This window comes from Pantherophis guttatus, chromosome 1 (assembly GCF_059756535.1).
Source record: "Pantherophis guttatus breed Tessera chromosome 1, ASM5975653v1, whole genome shotgun sequence".
In the NCBI taxonomy this organism is placed as follows: Eukaryota; Metazoa; Chordata; class Lepidosauria; order Squamata; family Colubridae; genus Pantherophis; species Pantherophis guttatus.
The window spans coordinates 311016632-311036337 of NC_142063.1; the positions used below are offsets into that span (position 1 = coordinate 311016632).

At 35.8% G+C, this 19706-nt stretch overlaps 1 protein-coding gene across 27 annotated transcripts in view; it reads right to left on the bottom strand.

Moving 5' to 3' along the window:
* Nucleotides 1–19706, bottom strand: part of NRXN1 (neurexin 1) — a 927325-nt gene that overhangs the window by 617759 nt on the left and 289860 nt on the right. For all 27 annotated transcript variants that reach the window (XM_034427409.3, XM_034427408.3, XM_060692589.2 and 24 more), the window contains one exon: nt 1862–2163. In XM_034427409.3, the coding sequence (XP_034283300.1) occupies nt 1862–2163 (302 nt within the window). The remainder of the gene's footprint in view (nt 1–1861; nt 2164–19706) is intronic.

A 19706-nucleotide genomic window follows, 5' to 3' on the forward strand; every position in this document is an offset into this window, starting at 1 on the left:
AAAACCCCACCCTTTCATTAAAAGGGTCAGGGCTTTGATTGTGCAGATGTGGGTACCATTTTGACTTTTTTGACCACTTCACGGACTCCCCTGATCCTGACACACAACAATGAGTAGAATGGATTTCTGCATCTGACTGTCTGATCATGCACCTGCCAGAACAATCTGTACCTAATCCCTTTCACTCTCTTTGTATATAATTTTTAAAGAGCTTCATTGTTTCAACACTTTTGGATGAGCAAAGGCAAATCTAGAAAGTGCAGTCTAATTCAATGTCTACTTTTTAAAAATTAGTTGTTCTGTAGTCTTTAGATGCTCTTTTAATTACTGTCTCTATGATTAAACTTGTATTTATTTTATATATAGACATGAAAATTATCATTCTTATCCTCACAACAAGCCTGAACTGTCTATATGCTACATATTTCAATGAAATGGGAGAAAGAAAGCATGGCTTCTACTACAACTCCTGTTTAATGTTTAAAAAGGATTTGTGCGTGAGAGAGAGTAGAGTGAAAACTTTCATATTCATATCTTAAACATATTTATTTATGTTATTTATTTACTACTTCTATACACTCTACACTCTGTCTCACACCTTTTTGGTAACATTGGAAGTACCACTAACAATATCCCAGATGGAATCCTCCTTGTCTCCTTCTCGGTATTTTCTGTGCTCATCGGAGAGCTTGTAAAAATGTCTTATCACATGTTTCTTCTAATAAGATGTTTAGCATCCTGCACAGGGGTTATCCTTAGAAACATTTTACACAGCTTTTGAATTGTATAGAAGAAGGCTCAGAGCTGGCTACAACCTCACTGGTAGACCTGTACATAAAAGAGATGTCTACATTGGGTTAAAAATCAGCAAATTGTCCAGAGCCAACAGAAGCTTCCTGGTAAGTGGTAGTAACTGGTCTTTCAGAGTCAAATCCCACACAGAGTTAAGTGTGATATATTGTTACCACAATGGAAAATTGAAAGGTTTACATTTAGGCTTTACTGTCTGTATCCCATTTCAGCCATAGATTCACAAGATATTAGCGTCTCACTATTAATGTAGTTCCCTCTCACTAAGTTTGGTTTTATAGCAAAGCAAAGGTTTTTTTATGAAAGCAAGTATAACCACTAAAATATCACAATCTTTTTTAACTTGACAATCAAAGCAAAATTGTTCACAACTATTTGAATGAAATAGAATAGAATGAACTATTTAGGATATGATCCTACCACCATTTTTGCATGGATAACTCTCATCAATTTCATTGGAATTCTTGCAGTAACTTATATACAGAAGTGCAACCTAAGGATATAAATGCTATGCATAAGTTCATTGGCAGGACATGTTTCTTTGAGGAAATTCTCGGTTATAAATGTATTTTTAGGTATTTATTCATCTTTATAATCAGTTTTCGATTTCTTAAAATATAATTGAGGGACCCAGTAGATAAAAGGAAAAACAAAGAAACATTCAGCTTTGTTTCAGCAATAGAAAGTGGGAACTTCTGGAAAATTACAAGTATGAAATAGTAGCCTGGGAAATAATTGATTATCTAGGTGTCTAGTCTTCTTGATAAAAATGATCTACTCTTCCCAGTCCACCTGCCTCTCATACATAAACAACTTGAAGCATCTGGCTGTGTTCGTATAATTGTTCAAAGCAATCCTGGTTAAAAATTACTTTCTAGGTGTGCCTGTGCTCATGTATAAAAAGAATTATACATCTCTACATAACATGGTGAACCTTAGGGTTCAGAGGTCTGTTAACACTCAGCTGCATGTTATTCTAACTGCAAGATCACCAAACACTTAGCTGTAGCAGAAGCAAAGTCAGTTATTGCTGTAACCATTGTACTGTTACCTGACGCAGATTCCTGGTTACTTTCACATCATGCCAGGCATTGTCATTAAATTTCCCATTCACAGGTTCCACCAGTGCTTCAAAGGCCCCTGAGCCCAAATTAATAACTAAGGAGACAGCTCCATTTTTCAGGGCAAGGTTGACATAATCAGCTGATTTCCCAGTGTGAAGCATTAGTCCATTCCTCTGTAGAGTTTTAAAGGACAGAGTAATTTCATCACTGCTGCTTTGGATAGGATTCTGGGAGAGGTCATAGCAGAAATACTCTGATCCTTTGAATGTTGCAATATATTCTTCTTTTCCTAAATAAACAAGAAAAGAGAAAGTCTTTGTAATTAATTGATTCTTGCACATACAAGATTGAAAAATGCAACAATCACATAAATTAAACTTTCTTTTCCTAATGCACGAATCATAAGAGTTCTTGTATTCAGTAAGGTTATTCCCTATTGAAATAAAAATTAACAATTACTTAATTCTTTTGTTGACGACCCTTGGTTAAAGACAACTTGTATATAAGCTTTAAAATAAATTGTGGATACTTCAGCAAAGCCTGCAAGCCAATTTACTTCACATTTGGTGAAATTGCAGTGTTACTGTTATTACTGTATGTTGTCATTATTGCTATACATATGTATGTGTTGTTAAGACATTTTGAAACACTTTGCATCTTCGAATTAAGTAATAAACAATTCAAGTACAAATTTTACACATAGACATTTGGGTGAAGTGAGATCTCACATGGTTATTAAAAACAAGTAGTAATGGGTGGAAGAAAGGATAACAAAGAATGAATGGCACAACATACAGAGCATCCGTCCATGGCTTGGCACATCACTTATTTGAAAGACCATCTGAAAATAAAATTATATCTCTAGACAAGAGTTCTCTGTTCTTTATATATATGGAGCTAAAAAGAAGTTGGGGAAATTCTCATGGCTCTCTGGGGATGAAATGATCAAATAGATCATCACCGTGACTCTACTTCAGACCTTAGATCCCAGAGATGTAGACAGCAGCTTGTTACAGTTGATGGTACAGTGCCATCTAGCAGCATTGTAATTGTTAAGTGCAAATAATCAGATTTGCACATGATTTCAAATACTTATTTTATTCTTCATGCCTATAACACAGGAATCTTCTCAGACTGGTGGTTTGCACCTGAGCCAGATGAGATAAGGTTCAACAGGATTGAAAGTGGGGACAGACTTTGCCTTCTTGTACCTATATAGAGATTCTAGACTAATTCCCCATATGACTTTTCTGCCTAGCTCGGACAGTCTCTTGTCCAACAGTAATAATCATTATGGAGTCAGCCATGTTTTGGATCAAGCCTTAGCAGCTGATCAGCAGTGGGTGAGACAGGAGTATCTAATAAGCAGTTGACCTGAACTACTGCCAAAATATATTCCATTTGACTCCCTTGGGAGAGGTGGCAAGAGGAGCACACACACACACAATCTCCCTCTCCTTCTCCCTCCCTCCCTCCCTCTCTCTCTCTCTCTCTCTCTCTCTCTCTGTCTGTCTGTCTGTCTCTCTCTCTCCCACTCTCTCTCTCCCCCCTCCCTCCTTCCCTCCCTCTCTCTCCCACTCTCTCCCTCCCTCCCTCACTTGTGTAGCCAAGGAGTTTATATTTTTATAGAAGAAAGTTGATATGTCCATTGTAGGATAGAAATTAGAAAATAGCTCCCATTTCTAAAAGATTGTTCTATTATTCATTGTCCATTTACTGAAAGTCTATCATTAATTCTGAGATATGACAATATCTATTTCTTTTCACATTAATTTTCTTCATGTATATCTCTTTCTAGTAAATTATTGCAAGAAAAAAATCAACAATTATGACTGCACTAATTCCAAGCCTCCAAAACATTGAAGCCAAATCTTGGTTGAGATTTTTTTCCCCCTCATTATTCAGTAAAAGAAGATAAAATGAGATGAACTGAAGTAGCCAAAAATTCTGCCAAAGAATCCCTATAATCTTCACACACATATATAAAATCTGCCTCCCCCCCCCCAATAAAAACACAATCGAAAGTATTTGTAAGGTTTGTCTTTAGAAACAATGCCAGCAAATCACCAGGCTAATATGACAACTTTGACATAAGATGAGATGAATTCATGAGGGTTGAGGATGTTAATCATTATTAATTCTGATAGTTACATAATTTGAGCTTGAAAAATAACGATGACTCTAAAAATTAGAGAATATGAGCAACAGATAATAATATACTCATACCATGCTTGTGCATTTTCCATAGATATTTGACAGCTCAACATGGGAAAAATGTAAGACTGAAGATAGGACTTCAGATGTTTTGAACAGAGTTTTCTGATTAATGTCATAATTTAGATTTTGATTTGGAATAATGTCTTTGAAAAGACATTTTACAGTTTATTTAGACATATTGAACACATGTGGACATTTTGATCCTGTATGGCTTGGACTGAATTTTCTTTTCCTCATTGGCAATAAACACATATTACATTTTATCTATGGTCATGCTAGCTATAAATAAAAATATCATTTGTATGAGATTACATCCTCTCATTTAGCAATAAAGAATTTTCCTATACCAATGTTAAGTGGACTTATAATGAATTTCCACAAATTTCAGATGTTCATTTTAAGTTAGCACAAAACTCTCTCTCATATAATGAAATGACTCTCTCTCATATAATGTTTTTTTATTATTATTTATTTTGCTGTAGCATGTCATATTATTGGGGAATGCAGCTGATGTCTGCCACAGGCTCCTGAAATCCATTTTAAAATTAATAGAAGATTGCAGAAATGATGATGTGTAGCTATTAAAAACTTCCTATATTGGGAGTTGGTTTTATAAAAAATCAGAGAAAATTGAGGAATATCTTCAAAACATGGTCCTATCTATATTATGAATAGGAGACTATTGCTGCATTTTATTCTTTGCTAATACTTCTATAAAATTATTTTAACATGTTGTTAGTCATCCAGAATGTCATTCCTAGAAGGACAAGTGTTGACATGATATCAGTGTTCTAATATTTAAGAGGCTGCCACAAAGAAGAACAGGTCAACCTCTTTTCCAAAGCACCTGAAGGCAGGATCTGATACAATGAATGGAAACTAATCAAGGAGAGATCCAACTTAGAAATAAGGAAAAACTTCCTGACAGATACAATAATTAATTGATTTGCCTCCAGAAACTATAGGTGCTCCATCTTTGAATGTTTTTGAAGAAGAGATTGGGCGGCCAGTTGTCTGAAATGCTATAGAGTCCCCTGCATGAGCAGGAGTTGGACTAAAACACCTCTAAAGTCTGTTCCAACTCTGTTTTCTGAATTCTTGTGATTTAGGTTTCTGTTGCTTCTGAATCAGAATCCCAGTGGATTATGTACTCATAGAATATCTCTTTGATAGTAGATTTCCATTCCCTTGAGGTATTAAAATAAGGTTTTATGTGTTGCAATGCCACAGTGTATTATTAAAAAAAACCCCTACCATCTTGTTCATTAATAGTCAGCTCATGGAATACAACAAAGTCATCCTTCCTTTCACTTAATCTATTACCTTTCTGTACTAATATTAAACTTGGCTCTTGCAAAGTGTATCCTAAACCAAGGAGTGACTAACTTTTATGTTTCTTAATCAATGTTTTTTTCTGTACATGAAGAAAGCATGTGCATGATGCATTTTCTGCATATTTTTGTATGCAGAAATACATGCCCTGGCCAGTCAGAGCTCTAGGTGGTTGATGTATCTATTTTATCACTGAATTTAGTTCTAAAATCTCTACTGTCTATCTCAAGGTGAATGAAGCTGTACTATGAAATACAGTAGCAGTGGCAATAGGTGCTGTTCTATGAACCAAACAGGCCAACTATTTTTATTTATGGCAAGCCTAGTAAATGAGAAGCACAACTCCTGTGAGATGAAATAATATCTTTTTTTTTAATTTATAGTATAGTGACCATTCATTCCATTCTCTCTTTCATAATGATAACTATAGAAATATTTATTAGATGTCAGAGAACACTAGGAAAAACATCCGAACTATTGCAGTGGTCTCTTTTGGGGCTAGTGGTACAACTGGAATTTTGAAAGCATGTTATATATATAGTGTACTGCCTATCTTTAATAATATGCTACCTACCACTAGTGAAATGTACTGTAACATTAACATTCCCTTCTACAGGAAGAGATGATCCCTGGTCCTTTTTTTCAAAACAAGCAGGTTGCTGCTGTTCCTTGTTTTCATTTTCTAAGAAAGCTCGATATGGAGATTTACAGATCAGAACCATTCCTGAAAATAAAGATGATGAGGTGGGTGTTTTGCTTCACAATATGTTCCTTCTTTGTGTAAGTCTTTCTCTCTCTCTTTCTTTCTCTGTCTCTCTGTCTCTGTCTCTCTCTGTCTCCATCTCTCTTTGCCTCTCTTTGTTTCCATATATCTCTGTCTCTCTCTGTCTCTCTGTCTCTCTCTCTCTCTGTCTCTCTGTCTCTCTCTCTCTCTCTCTCTCTCTCTCTCTCTGTGTGTGTGTGTGTGTTTCATATGAAAAGATTAAATGGGGTAGTGTCACTTGTTGAAATGGGCAGCCATACAAACTGAATAAAGCAAGCAAGAAAGCCTATTGCATATCAAGGTAGAAATCTGTAAACATATTGGCATCACCATGGGACCAAGTTCTATAGAACTAAAAGGAAACAGCAGATATTCTAGTAATCTTCCAGTGCTGTATTTAATATAGCCATTTCAAGTCACATCATGAGTTTAGACAGTTGTTAAATGAGCAATTGTGAGACAGCTGGCAAATGACATTATATTTGCTATTTCTAGTTCAGTCATAAAGCAGCTTGAATCATATATGTTCCTTTCAATGAACTTTTATTGCTTTTTGTTGCCTGGAAGAGATCTTTCCCTGACTTCAGTTACAAAACTGTGGTGATGAGTTTGTGCATCTGCAGGAGTCCCTTGACAGCTTCCCACCAAACAATTCTGGAAAATACATTTGGGACGGTAATGACAGGAGTATATAATACATGAATGCAGAACAGAAAATAACAAGTCAGGAAGGATTGGCTTAGTTTTATTTATAATGGTTTTATATTGTTATTGTTGTTGTCTATTGTAAGCTGCTCTGAATCTTATTAAATTTAGTGACAGTAAGCAGGGCAATCAAAGAACCACCAAGACCCATCCCCACCAACGCTGACAGGGCAAGCCCCTATAATATAAAATGAGAACAAACCCCACACCCTACAGCACTGATGATGTTACCTAGTAGTTTGCATAATGAAACATCTGCAAGGAAACAACCAAACTCAGAGAGAACCAAGACCCCTCATTTCAACAGTGAGCAACAAATATTCTCTGCTATCAGTATATAACATATGAGCTATAATCAATCAATCAATCATCAATCAATAATTCAATCAAATCAAAATCAATTAAAAACTGAACTGTACCAGGTCCTATGGTCTGACGTTGTTGGATCTTCAGTCACTTATTTTTTTAAAAAAAATACTTAATTATTTTCTAAATTAAAATAGTAATTATTTTCATATTAGCATGAGAATGCAAAATACATCTCTAGGGCCAAGGTCTAAAATTATTTACTTGTGCCACCACAGATGTTCAATGACCTTTCCACTGTTGTAAACCTTTGTACAACCTGATCCATGATTTCCTTTATCAGACCTACTTTAATTTCCCAACAAATCCAAGAGAACATATTTTAATCAATGTTAATTAAATTTCTTGAAAGAAATAAAATCTACCTTTTCAACATAATGAAAATCTCAGAGTCACTGCATAGTTAAATGGAGAGCATATTTCAGAAATAAAGATAATCATTCATGCTTTTGTACTGTCACCAAATCTCATCCATATGAATGTCCTTTTTATATAAAGGAGTTGGAGTTGTTTTCCTTTTGTGGTTTTAACAAGTTGCAGAAATGCACAAGGAAATGATGAGAAAACTAAAGTTCTACATTTAGGCAAGAAAAATATAAATGTACAGATATAGTGTAGGTGGGACCTGACTCAATAGTAATATCCTAGTGGACAATCACTTAAATATGAGCCAGCAGCACATTGCAGCTTCCAAAAAAGCCAGCACAGTCCTGTGCTGCATTAAGAGAGGTATAGAATCAAGATCATGTGAAGTGTTAGTTCCACTTTATAATGCCTTGGTAAGATCACACTTGGAATATTACATCCAGTTTTGGTCACCATGATATAAAAAGATGTTGAGACTCTAGAAAGACTACAGAAAAGAGCAACAAAGATGATTAGGAACCTGGAGGATAAAACATAAAAAGAATGGTTGCAGGAATTGGGTATGTCTAGTTTAATGAAAAGAAGGACTAAAGATGACATGTTAGCAGTGTTCCAATATTTGATGGGTTGCCACAAAGAATAGGGGGGGTCAACCTATTCTCCAAAGCACCTGAAGGTAGGACAAGAAGCAATGGATGGAAAATAATGAAGGAGAGAACCAACCTAGAACTAAGGAGAAATTTTCTGACAGACAGAATCAGTGGAACAGCTTGCTTCCAGTAGTTCTGGTTGTTCCAACACTAGAAATTTTTGAGAAGAGATTGGACAACTATTCGTCTGAAATGGTATAAGGTTTCCTGTTTGAGCAGGACTGTTGGACTAGAAGAGCTCCAAGGTCCCTTCCAACTCTGTTATTCTGAAATATCATTATCAACATAATCTGGTGATCTAAACTTGGGAGCTTCTACTATTCTGTCAATCTTTAAACAAGGCAAACAACCAAGTTAATGTAACTAGGATAACTTTAGTTAGCTTTCATAAAGATGTTCCGTCAGTTCAGTCTTATCAATGAAATGGAAAATTTCTGAGGAATAACCAATTACTTTATTCTACCTTTAAATTCATTGATTTGAATTAGTTTTTATTTGTTTAACTGTAAATTTGAATAAAAACATAATAACAAATAAACTCATTGGTTTTAAAGAATTACTTTTTTTCTTCAGCCCTGGTTTTATTTCTCTGTCAGCATATAACAAACTGTGATGGAATTCACACATCTGTTCAAGTATCATTAAAGGCCTGCCTGCTTATTTTCTCCAGATGATCTATATAAATGGATTTTCTTTTTAAGTAGCCAGTTAAAAATGAGAACACAGGAAAAACAGAAGTGAAAAAAAATAAAAAGCAGAATCCTTTCTCTTTCAAAAAAATAAAAAGATACAACAAAATTTTAACTGTTACACATTCTCAAATCAGAACAAAACTGCAGGGGAGAATTTTCTGATATATGTTTCTTCTTTTTGAGGAGATGATCCAGTTTAAAGTGTCTTAGTACAAAGGGTACTAAGGGTAAGGGGAGCCCAGCTCTCTCACACATACACAAAAAATATTATTCCATTTCCCTCCTTGACTGAGGAGTCCAAATTAAGGACATTACTCATTTGTATTTATTCATGTTTTTTCAAACAAAAGTTTTTCCCCCCCTGTGGATTGAGTTTATACCCTGGAATGATTGAATAGGATTCCTTTCAAAATTCTCAATTCAGTCTGCATACTGTTCTTTTTTTTAATTAGTTCTACAAAAATTATGATCAAAATACTGAATATCTGGCAGCTTATAAGAGTTCAATAAACAGGGCCAGTTACTAGGAAAAGATGGTGGCTCAAAATATATTATATAGATTCATTTCTTATTCCATATGTGTTAATGTATATCAGAATCATTGCTCATTCATTAGTTTATTTTCCATTGTTTTCTCTAGTTCTATAATGGAAAATATCCACCCCCAGTTGCCTTTGGCCTCCTAGTTAGTTAGGGAATTGCAAGAAACTTATATGGACTTTATGAAACAGAGCCTGGTCCCGGAGTCCCTTCATACTCTAATATCTGTAACAAACTTTGCTAATACCAAAATGAATATATGCATATGCTGACATCATAGAAATAACATGACTATGTGCCTGCATAATGACTTCTCATATAAGTATCTAAATCAAGGCATTTGCATGATGACATCATCACCAATTTGTCATTTGTCCCTTGTCATCCCTGCAGACACACAGAATTCCATGTGTGTCAAAGTCTTCTGACACCTGGAGGCTGCTTTAAAATTAGATTTTTTTTCAGTGGCAGGTGAAAATCTGTTAGCCTTATCAGGTAGACCAGACTGATATTATATGTTTACTCATTCAGTCATTTCCATTAATTAGGTATGCATATACTGTATTATAGACATAACAATGACTGATATAGTGGTATCTACAGATCAAAATATGGCAGAGATATAAAAACTAAAGACTAGTTGGCAGTGATTAGAAATCAGATGTTATCAAATGGTTAATGAATTTGGGCATATCTCCTGGAGGATGATCTCCACATCCACTACACCAAAGTAACACCTGCAGCTTACTTATATAAAAGGATGAGTACTTGGTTCACATCCAGTTTCTCAGTTTCCTTCCTTCCCACTCCCAATAAATTCTTTGAACCAAGTCCCATGAAAAGGATTGTGTTTCTACGTTCTATCATACCATGATGTTATCATCTGATATTGGATTTGTCTCTGATGTGTGTAACTCTAACTAAAATGGATTTTTTTTACTAACTGATACTTAAGAGTAGCATCTGAAACATTAGTATGTATTATACAGTGTGGGAAGTTTGCTACCTAATCTTTCTTTGCCTTTGAGCTATAGCCACACAGTAGAGATAAATATCTATTTTCACAGGTAACTTGAGCAAGGGACAAATACTCCATAGAGCAGGGGTGTCAAACTCACATCATCACGGTGGCATCATGTGACATATCAGAACTTTTTTCCCCTTCACTAAACCGGGTGTGGGTATGGCCAGCAGGTGACACATCCCGCCCATGGGATGGGAGTTTGACAGCCCTGCCATAGAGGATTCCTGCAATACCATTAAGTATTGACTTCATTAGGGAAAACTTAAAAAATAATTTTAACATTTGACATCTGTCCAGATTGATATGGATCCCATTATCCTGGACCCCATTATCCTGGGGACCAGTGTGGCTAATGGTCAATAACTTAAATTCTTGAGACCTGGGAAAAAATGATAGTCAGGAGAAGTTTTCTAAATCCTAAATAAATTAAATATTCTCAATATATTTATTTTTTTATTAATTCAGTGAAGACCATTTTCTCTCCAACATTTGGGCAAAACCACCTGGTTTGGATTCTTAGTTCATAAACCTATGAAATTAGGACTTTTTCAGTTTGCCTCATGTTTGATTGTCCTAGTATATGCCACACACATTCCTGCTGATCAACATTCAGAGAGCTGAAGCAGACTGGATGCGAAGAACTCCTTCCCAGCATTTGAAACTCCCTCAAGTCACCTATCATCAGAGTTAGGCTGGTTAGGTTCCACATCATTCACCAGATCAGTCCAAATGCTCCTATAAGATGCAGTAACTAAACTGTCCATGTTGACCAAGAGAAAGCAAATTACCAGAGAACAGCATATTGAAGCAAAATTTAGACATTGATTAAAAACAAAAGCCTATCATCAATAAGAAACACTCCACTTTCTTGTTCAGCCACCAAAGGTGATTAACTAAACCCAATGTAACACAATGGTAGTAAACAAAGCTGATAAGAATGGTATATTTAACCATAATTGGAATCCTTCTTTCCTCATCTTAGCTCCTACACTGAGTCTATGTTAATACTGTCTTCTTTTAAGGAAAAAGTAGGGGTGGCATTATAAAATAATCCAGAAATGATTATTTTATACTATATATTAGTCCCTGCTATTATTTTTAAAATGTTTATTTTGCAACCCGTTATTTCTACAAATTGTTGAATTACATTGCCCTCTACGTTTTAACCCCTTGACAAAGTAGATTGAAACTGAATTCATGTGGGCCATAAAGCAGTTATTTTGATAGGTTACAGCAAAATAGATCTTGTAGGTTATGAATTATGCCTTATGGCTCATTCTTGCATAAGTACTCACCCTGTTATGGTTTATTTGAGAACCACAAACAAATCATGCCTTAATATGACAATAATTTGTCCAAGATCCCCTAACAGACCTGAGATCTCAACTGTGGTTCTCCAGCCTATGCATTATACACTGTACACTGCACATTGGTTACATACAAAACTTTAAACTACGGCAATTTGTTTAATACACATTTGATTAAATCAGTGAGACAAGTGGAAGAATCTTAAAAAAACATGATAAAACAAAATATAAGGAATGTTGAACAAAACATATACCCATAGGGAAGGAACAAGGAATATACAGATAAATAAATAAAAGCCTGCGTTGCTTTGAAATGTTAACCCCAGACTTCAAAAGTAAAAATATTCTGTCTGAAGTGGATTCTTTTGCAGATGAATAATCTAAAGCAGATTTATGCAATCAATTACCAGTTTCAGAGGTAGATAAGCTTTATTCTTTCTCAATATTTTCCTTGAGTTTAATATTCCAGAGTAATAACCCATTCAAATTATCAGTTAATCTCTATTTTTTATCAAACTGTATTTGAAGTTTTGTAAATAAAAATACTAAAAAACTACTTGAAAGTTACTGCATTTTATTCCTCAAAACACCTGTGATTATGTGTCAGCAGTTCTTCCTAGCTAGTTTATAACAATGAGAGTTTTGACAATGGCATCAATTATTCAGAGAAGTGCTGGCCTTCACCTCACTGGATGCATTTGAGTAGAAGTTTAACAACCATCAGTTGGGAAAGGTTTAATCTGGTATTTTACACTGGGTAGGAGTTGAATTTGGTGGCCTAAATTACCCTTCCAATTCTGTTCAGATATTATGGCTGAATTGGAATTATTGGGTAACATGACTAGAAGGTGGCTTCATTCACATGTAAAATCATAAACATTGATTTATGAAGCACAATACAATTCATAAAGGTGCAATAATTCAAATTTACAAATGAATTTACAATTTAGAATTAGAATACTTTATTTGGCCAAGAGTGATTAGATACACAAACAATTGTCTCTGGTGCAGAAGCTACATGTAAAGCAACAGAATAATAATAATTGTAATAATGATACAAATAACAGGGGGAAGTAGAGAAGACAAGAAGGATAATAATAATACTACAGCCATACAATATGGGTAAATACACTTAGTTGTAGTACTATACTATGAGGATTAGGTATTCAGCAGATTGATGACCCAAAGGAAAAAAAAGACACTTTTTCCCTGGTCTAATTATTTTGGCATTCAGTGCCTATAGCAATGTCCCAAGGGGAATGTCTATGAAGATTCTCAGTCATCCATGTCATGGTTATCTCAAAGGTGCTTTTTCAAGAAGCAACTGGGATTTCTTGTTTTTCTTTGACAATGTTTCACTTCTCATCCAAGAAGCTCTGACTGGATAGTGGGGAATAGAAGGATTTATACTCATTGCAGACAGTTGGCCATTTGCATTCTTTTAGAGAGTCACTGAGGCCACTTGGAGGCTTATCTGTGTCTTGAATAGTGAAAATAGGTGTGGAGCCTTCTTGGAACTGCTAAAAAGACTGTATTGTATACTGGAGATAAATGATTTTGTATCCCTCCCCCTCTGTTGAGAAAGGGCAGTTAAATATTGACATTAAATGGTCTCTTTGACCCCTCTTTCAAACCAAAGGTCCTCTCTGTTCAAAATGTGGACTTTGCTGCCTTCAAAAGAGTGGCCTTTGTCTTTTAAATGCAAATGGACTGCTGAATGCTAAGGAGAACAAAGCCATCAGGACAAGATCCACATTTTGGACAGAGACAATCGCTGCTTTTTCATGTTGCCTTTGTTTAGTATTTATTTCTATTTTTTGTGATTGATTATGTGCCATCAAGACACTTTCAGCTCCTACTGATCACCTAGTTAGGTTTCCTCATAACAATCTATCCATAACCTGTACTTTCAGATCACCCAATGATGTACACATTGGCACTGTAACTGAGTCCATCCACCTTTGTGGTGGTCATCCTTTTCCTCTCTTTCTTTCTACATTACCTAGCATTAGAGTCTTCTCCAGAGAGTCTGGGTATTTTCATAATGTGTACAAATTAGGATAATTTGAGCCTGATTATTTGTGCCCCAAGCAAGAGCTCTGGACTCCTTTGTTCAATGATCCATTGGTATGGTTTCTTAGCTGTCCATAGTATTATCAAAGTCTTCTCCAACATCATCATCAGATAGCCTAGTTTGAAAACTACTTCATTTATATTGTTGAATGTTGAAGGCTGAGAATAAGGAGGCATTCTCTATATTCCCTATATTCCTTATAAATTCCTATATTCCTTATAATTATATTTATACATAGGATAGGTCCCATAGTAGATGAACACCTGCCTGTGGAACAAGCCAGCTTCCAGCCATAGCTGTGTAAACTAGGTGTTAATCCTAACTGGCTGTATTAAAGCAGGATTCCAACGAGGACTAAAAATCACAGCAATGTTCTCAGTTGACCTAATTGTAGCATAAGACACTTTTTCAATAAAAAGTTGCTGGCCATTAAAACAGTATCCCAACAATAGAGACATTTCTTTGAGGGAGCAACCCACTCGATATAGGTATGCAGAGATAGCAAGCCTTTGGAGTACCTGCAGGAGACACTGATTCCTCACTCCATATTAGATAAAATGAAAATAATTGTTCTAATTTTTTTTTATCTCACTTATGTTACTAGCACAAGATCGTAGATGAACTCTGAATATGATATTCCTTGGCCATCTTCCCCAACACATTCTTAAAAAAAAAAAAAAAATTATACACCTTTTTTCTCTCCCATCCCTGACAATAATAATAATAAAAAAAATCCAAAGAAATTAGAAGTGGGTAGTCAGGCAGTAGATATGTTCAATTGGATTTATTTGCAAATATATGTCAGGGCTTTAATGGCTGATTCTCAGGGAACCCCACAGACTAATTCTGCCTCTAAGATGGAAAAATATAAATTTCACAGTATACAATACAATACAATAATAGAACCTTGAAAAGATGAGGATATTTTTGTTTCAGTTCCTCTTATACTAAAGGGAGTCAGGGTAGAGACATTTTCAATTTCTTTCCAACACCGTCTTTCTTTTTTAGGTAATTCATGTTTTGCTTACTGTGATTAGATTATTCCTTTAAAGTTATCTTGTTGTACGTACAATAGAGAAACTAATTAAAATATTATACCTAGGTTAGCAATTGAAGAAGATAATGAAAAATTGCTGCATCAATATTGGCATTTTTTTCATTAGTGCCCATTGGACCACTTGTAACTTGTATATAGGGGATGCGGTGGCTCAGTGGCTAAGAAACTGAGCTTGTCGATTGAAAGGTCGGCAGTTCAGCAGTTCGAATCCCTAGTGCCACGTAACAGGGTGAACTCCCGTTACTTGCCCCAGCTTCTGCCAACCTAGCAGTTCGAAAGCATGTAAAAAATGCAAGTAGAAAAATAGGGACCACCTTTGGTGGGAAGGTAACAGCGTTCCATGCATCTTTGGTGTTTAGTTATGCCGGCCACAAGACCACGGAGACATCTTCGGACAGCCCTGGCTCTTCGGCTTTGAAACGGAGAGGAGCACTGCCCCCTAGAGTTGGGAACGACTAGCACATATGTGCGAGGGGAACCTTTATTTTTACCTTAACTTGTATATGGAATACAGGAAATAAAATAAAAATAACATACTAATCATTTAGTTTTATAATTATTGTAAATATTTTTAAATAAGAGGCTGATTAAAAAGAAAGGAAGTCTTTTTAAGTTAAAGATTTTCCAACAGTATGGTATAGCTTTATTGAGAATGAACATAGAAGCAATAATTGATATATTCTTTCTAATGCACTTAGGATATGGTTAGGGCATATATTTATTAGTTTAAAAGAGCTTATTATTAGTAAATGTAGCATATTTGGAAATTCTACTGTATAAAAAATTAGCTCAATGTACCATGTATTTAAATTTTTTAGTGACAAAATAGGGTTTGAAATCACAATGGAAGCTCTGCCACTAACATACTTGCAGGTGGTGTCAGAATACAAGTACAAAAATTGCAGAGTTGGAATTGTGATATGTTTTATAATTTGCCACCCCCACCCCCCAGGTATCCATGCATTGTAGGAACATATATAAAAGATAATGATATCTGGAAGCTTCAGAAATTCAGATGGGAAACAGCCCAATAAAAGAATCGTTTTCAAACATCTTACATACAATAAATTCAACACAATAGATAAATCTTTAAGAAATAAAAGCATGTGAAAAAATGCACAGAGATATATTTTTTGAAAGTCCTAGGATTTTTTTTTTTTAAAAAGTGCTGATTCTTATAAGCTGATAATATAGATAAGATATGTGATACTCTTGGGAAACATTTTTATAGATTGGTGGCCGGAACAATGAAGCTGTTTTCCTTGAATTTCAAACCCCAACATGTTTGTCATTAGTATGAAAGGATTTCTGAGAATAATCTCTGATAATGACAAGATACAGACGCAATTTCTCATAACACAAGAGTGAAGGTAAAGAAGTCACTGCAGTTAACGTAATGGACGGTGTATATGTGTACATCTCTTTCAATCGCATGATTTGTGATTTCTTGTAGAGTTGAGATTGATAGAAAATGTTTCAACTAATCCTCCCATAGGTTCTGAAAGTTCTTCACATAAGCATCTCAGAAAAAAAGTGATGCAAATCACTTTCAAATTGCTGCCTAGTAACTTGACCATGAAATCACTAGACGTTAAACTCAATTTAAGGGAGCCTTTATTTTTAAAATAATTTGAATGGCATGGGTAGTTGGTTAACCAGAACTACTTAGTTTAAGCCCAGATAAAATTGAGTTTCTTTGGATCTAATGCCAACCAATTCAAGGTTAATTGTCTAGAATTGTTAGCTAGAAAATCAATTACTCATGGCCTAGGTAAGCATTGGGATCCTTAAGGGTCATTGGGATTCTTTCATTAATTGCATTGGTCTTTCTCTTAGCTTCTCTTTTTCTGTCCCATAATCTCTGTTAGGCATGCATGTATATATGTAAATATATGTATCTTTGTGTACCTCTCTGTGTGTAAACTTTTGCTTTGTCCATAAAAAGAGCAGTCAGTATTGGTAGCTTTGATTTCAAGGATTTAAAGACTATTACAGAGGTGATAAAAATGCACACCCCATGGAAGGGGTATGGTATTGTTTATTTTATTTTCTAAGAGAAATGTGGTCTACTTCAGTCATTCCCTACAGCAAAAAAATAATAATAATAACAATAATAGCAAACTGCTCTAGCTCATATCTCAAATAAAGTGCTTCTAATAGCTTCCCCTTTTCTTTGCTCTCTGCCTCAGAGCTCCATAGTAATTACTCATCAGTTGTTTAGACATATAGCCCCAGAGGCTTGGACTTGCAACATTAAGGAAATACCTACTACAAAGACTGCAGTAACAAAACCAGTTTGCATTCACAAATAGTATTATAATCTCCCCCATAAATTACAAAATCAGATATATTTTAGCAACTGCTGCACTTTCTCTTTTGCTTTTCTAGCATCCACTCCTCCTATTATATTTGAAAGAAAAGATTACATTTTAAACTTACTAAAGTTTAAAATAATAATTACTATTCTATTAACTGAATAAATTTCTTAATTTCTAGGATGTGGTCTACTTCATTAAATGCTATGGTAGCAGTGGTAGGTGGCTACCAGTTTGCCCCAGATCGGGTGAACCGGTAGCGGCGGCGGCAAGAGGCTCTGCCGACCTACCTGGACGTCTCTGCACATGCACAGAAGCTTCTGCACATGCGCAGAAGCATCACGCCCAAGCGTGAGCATGTGCACACCCGCAAGCGAACCGGTAGCGACCGAAATTGAAACCCACTACTGTATGCTAGGTCATATTGCATTTTTAAAATTTATTTTGGCTTTGTATATGTTATTCAAACTGAACCATTTGTAAACCATAATTTATGCATTATGGTATTGTGAAAAATTGACCATTGTGAATTATTCAGTTAAACAACTGAACGCAGCCTTTATCTGAGCTTTATTTTCTATTTTACTTTTTGCCATCAAGTTACAAGAAATATCTCACCTCTTCATTTATCTGCGTTAGCTTAAGGGCAAGTACTAGCAAATCTCTCTCAAGGAAAGAAAACAGTGTTTGAATCTCTCCAAAAGAAAAACAGCCTTTGCAAACACTCCGAAGATTGTTTCAGTTTACAAAAATGTTTTTTGGTGTAATGGAACTCCAGCTGTGTTTCAGGGACTAGATTAGAAAAATGCTTCCAAGTAAAGGGAACTATGGCAACATAAGTTTTTTAAAATTAGTGGACCAGAGGAATACTCTCAATATAATTTACCTGGACTTCAGTAAGGCATTTGAAAGAAGTAGACCACAACCTATTACTTGATAAAATAGAAAAATATGAGTTAGACAGAATCACTACCAGATGGGTTTGTAAACTGTCTGATTACACGTAATGTGTAATCCGCAATAGAACTGATACTACATTGAGAGAAGTATGCAGTGGGCTACCCCAAGGTTCTGCCTTAGGCCCAGTTCTCTTCAATATCTTTATCAGTGATTTAGATGAGATAATAGATGAGGAACTCATCAAATTTACAGACAACACCAAGCTGGCAGGAATAGCCAACACTCCACAAGATAGGCTTAAGATACAGAGAGATCTTGACAGATGTGCACATTGGGTCCTATCCAGTGGTGGGATTCAAGTAATTTAACAACCAGTTCCCTGCCCTAATGATTTCTTCCAACAACCAGTTCACCAAACAACTCAGAAAGTTAACAACCGGTTCTCTCAAAGTAGTGCAAACTGGCTGATCCCACCTCTGGCCCTATCTAACAAAATAAAATTTAGTAGTGAAAAAAGTAAGGTTCTACATTTAGACAAGAAGAAGCAAATGCCCAGGTATAGTATAGAGGGTACCTGGTTCAATAGTAGTAATTGTAAGCAGGATCTTGGAGTCCTAGTGGACAATCACTTAAATATGAGCCATCAGTGTACAGCAGCTGTCAAAAAGCCAACAAAATCCTAGGCTGCATTAATAGAGGGATATAATCAAGATTACGATTAAGATTACCACTCCATAAATAGTGTTCTAATACCCAAGGGGCAGTGGTGGGTTTCAAATTTTTTTACTACTGGTTCTGTGGGTGTGGCTTGGTGGGCATGGAATGGCTTGGTGGGCGTGGCTTGGTGAGCGTGGCTTGGTGGGTGTGCAGGGGAAGGATACTGTAAAATCTCCATTTCCTCCCCAATCCAGGGAAGGTTACTGCAAAATCCCCATTTCCTCCCAATCAGCCTGGACTTGGGAGGCAGAGAATAGATGGGGGTGGGGCCAGTCAGAATTTTTACTACCGGTTCTCCGAACTACTCAAAATTTCTGCTACTGGTTCTCCAGAAGTGGTCAGAACCTGCTGAAACCCACCTCTGCTAAGGGGTTGCCATAAAGAGCAGGGAGGTCAGCCTAATCTCCAAATCTCCAAAGCAGGACAAGAAGCAATGGATGGAAACTAATCAAGGAAAGAAGCAACCTAGAACTAAGAAAAAAAATCCTGATAGAACAATTAATCAGTGGAACAACCTGCCTCCAGAAGTTGTGAATGCTCCAACACTGGAAGCTTTTAAGAAGAGTTTGGACAACCACTTGTCTGAAATGGTATTGAGTTTCCTGCTTGAGCAGGGCAATTGGGTTTTACAGGGCTTGGCCTAGAAGACCTCCAAGTTCTTTCCAACTCTGTTATTCTGATACCTCAATTATATTTTATTTAACTACTACTTCATAAGATGTGCAACAGTTAAAGGATGTCATTTTCATTCTAAAATCAGCAGGGTTAGCCATTAATCAAGTGAAATGTCTTCTGATTGGCCACTGT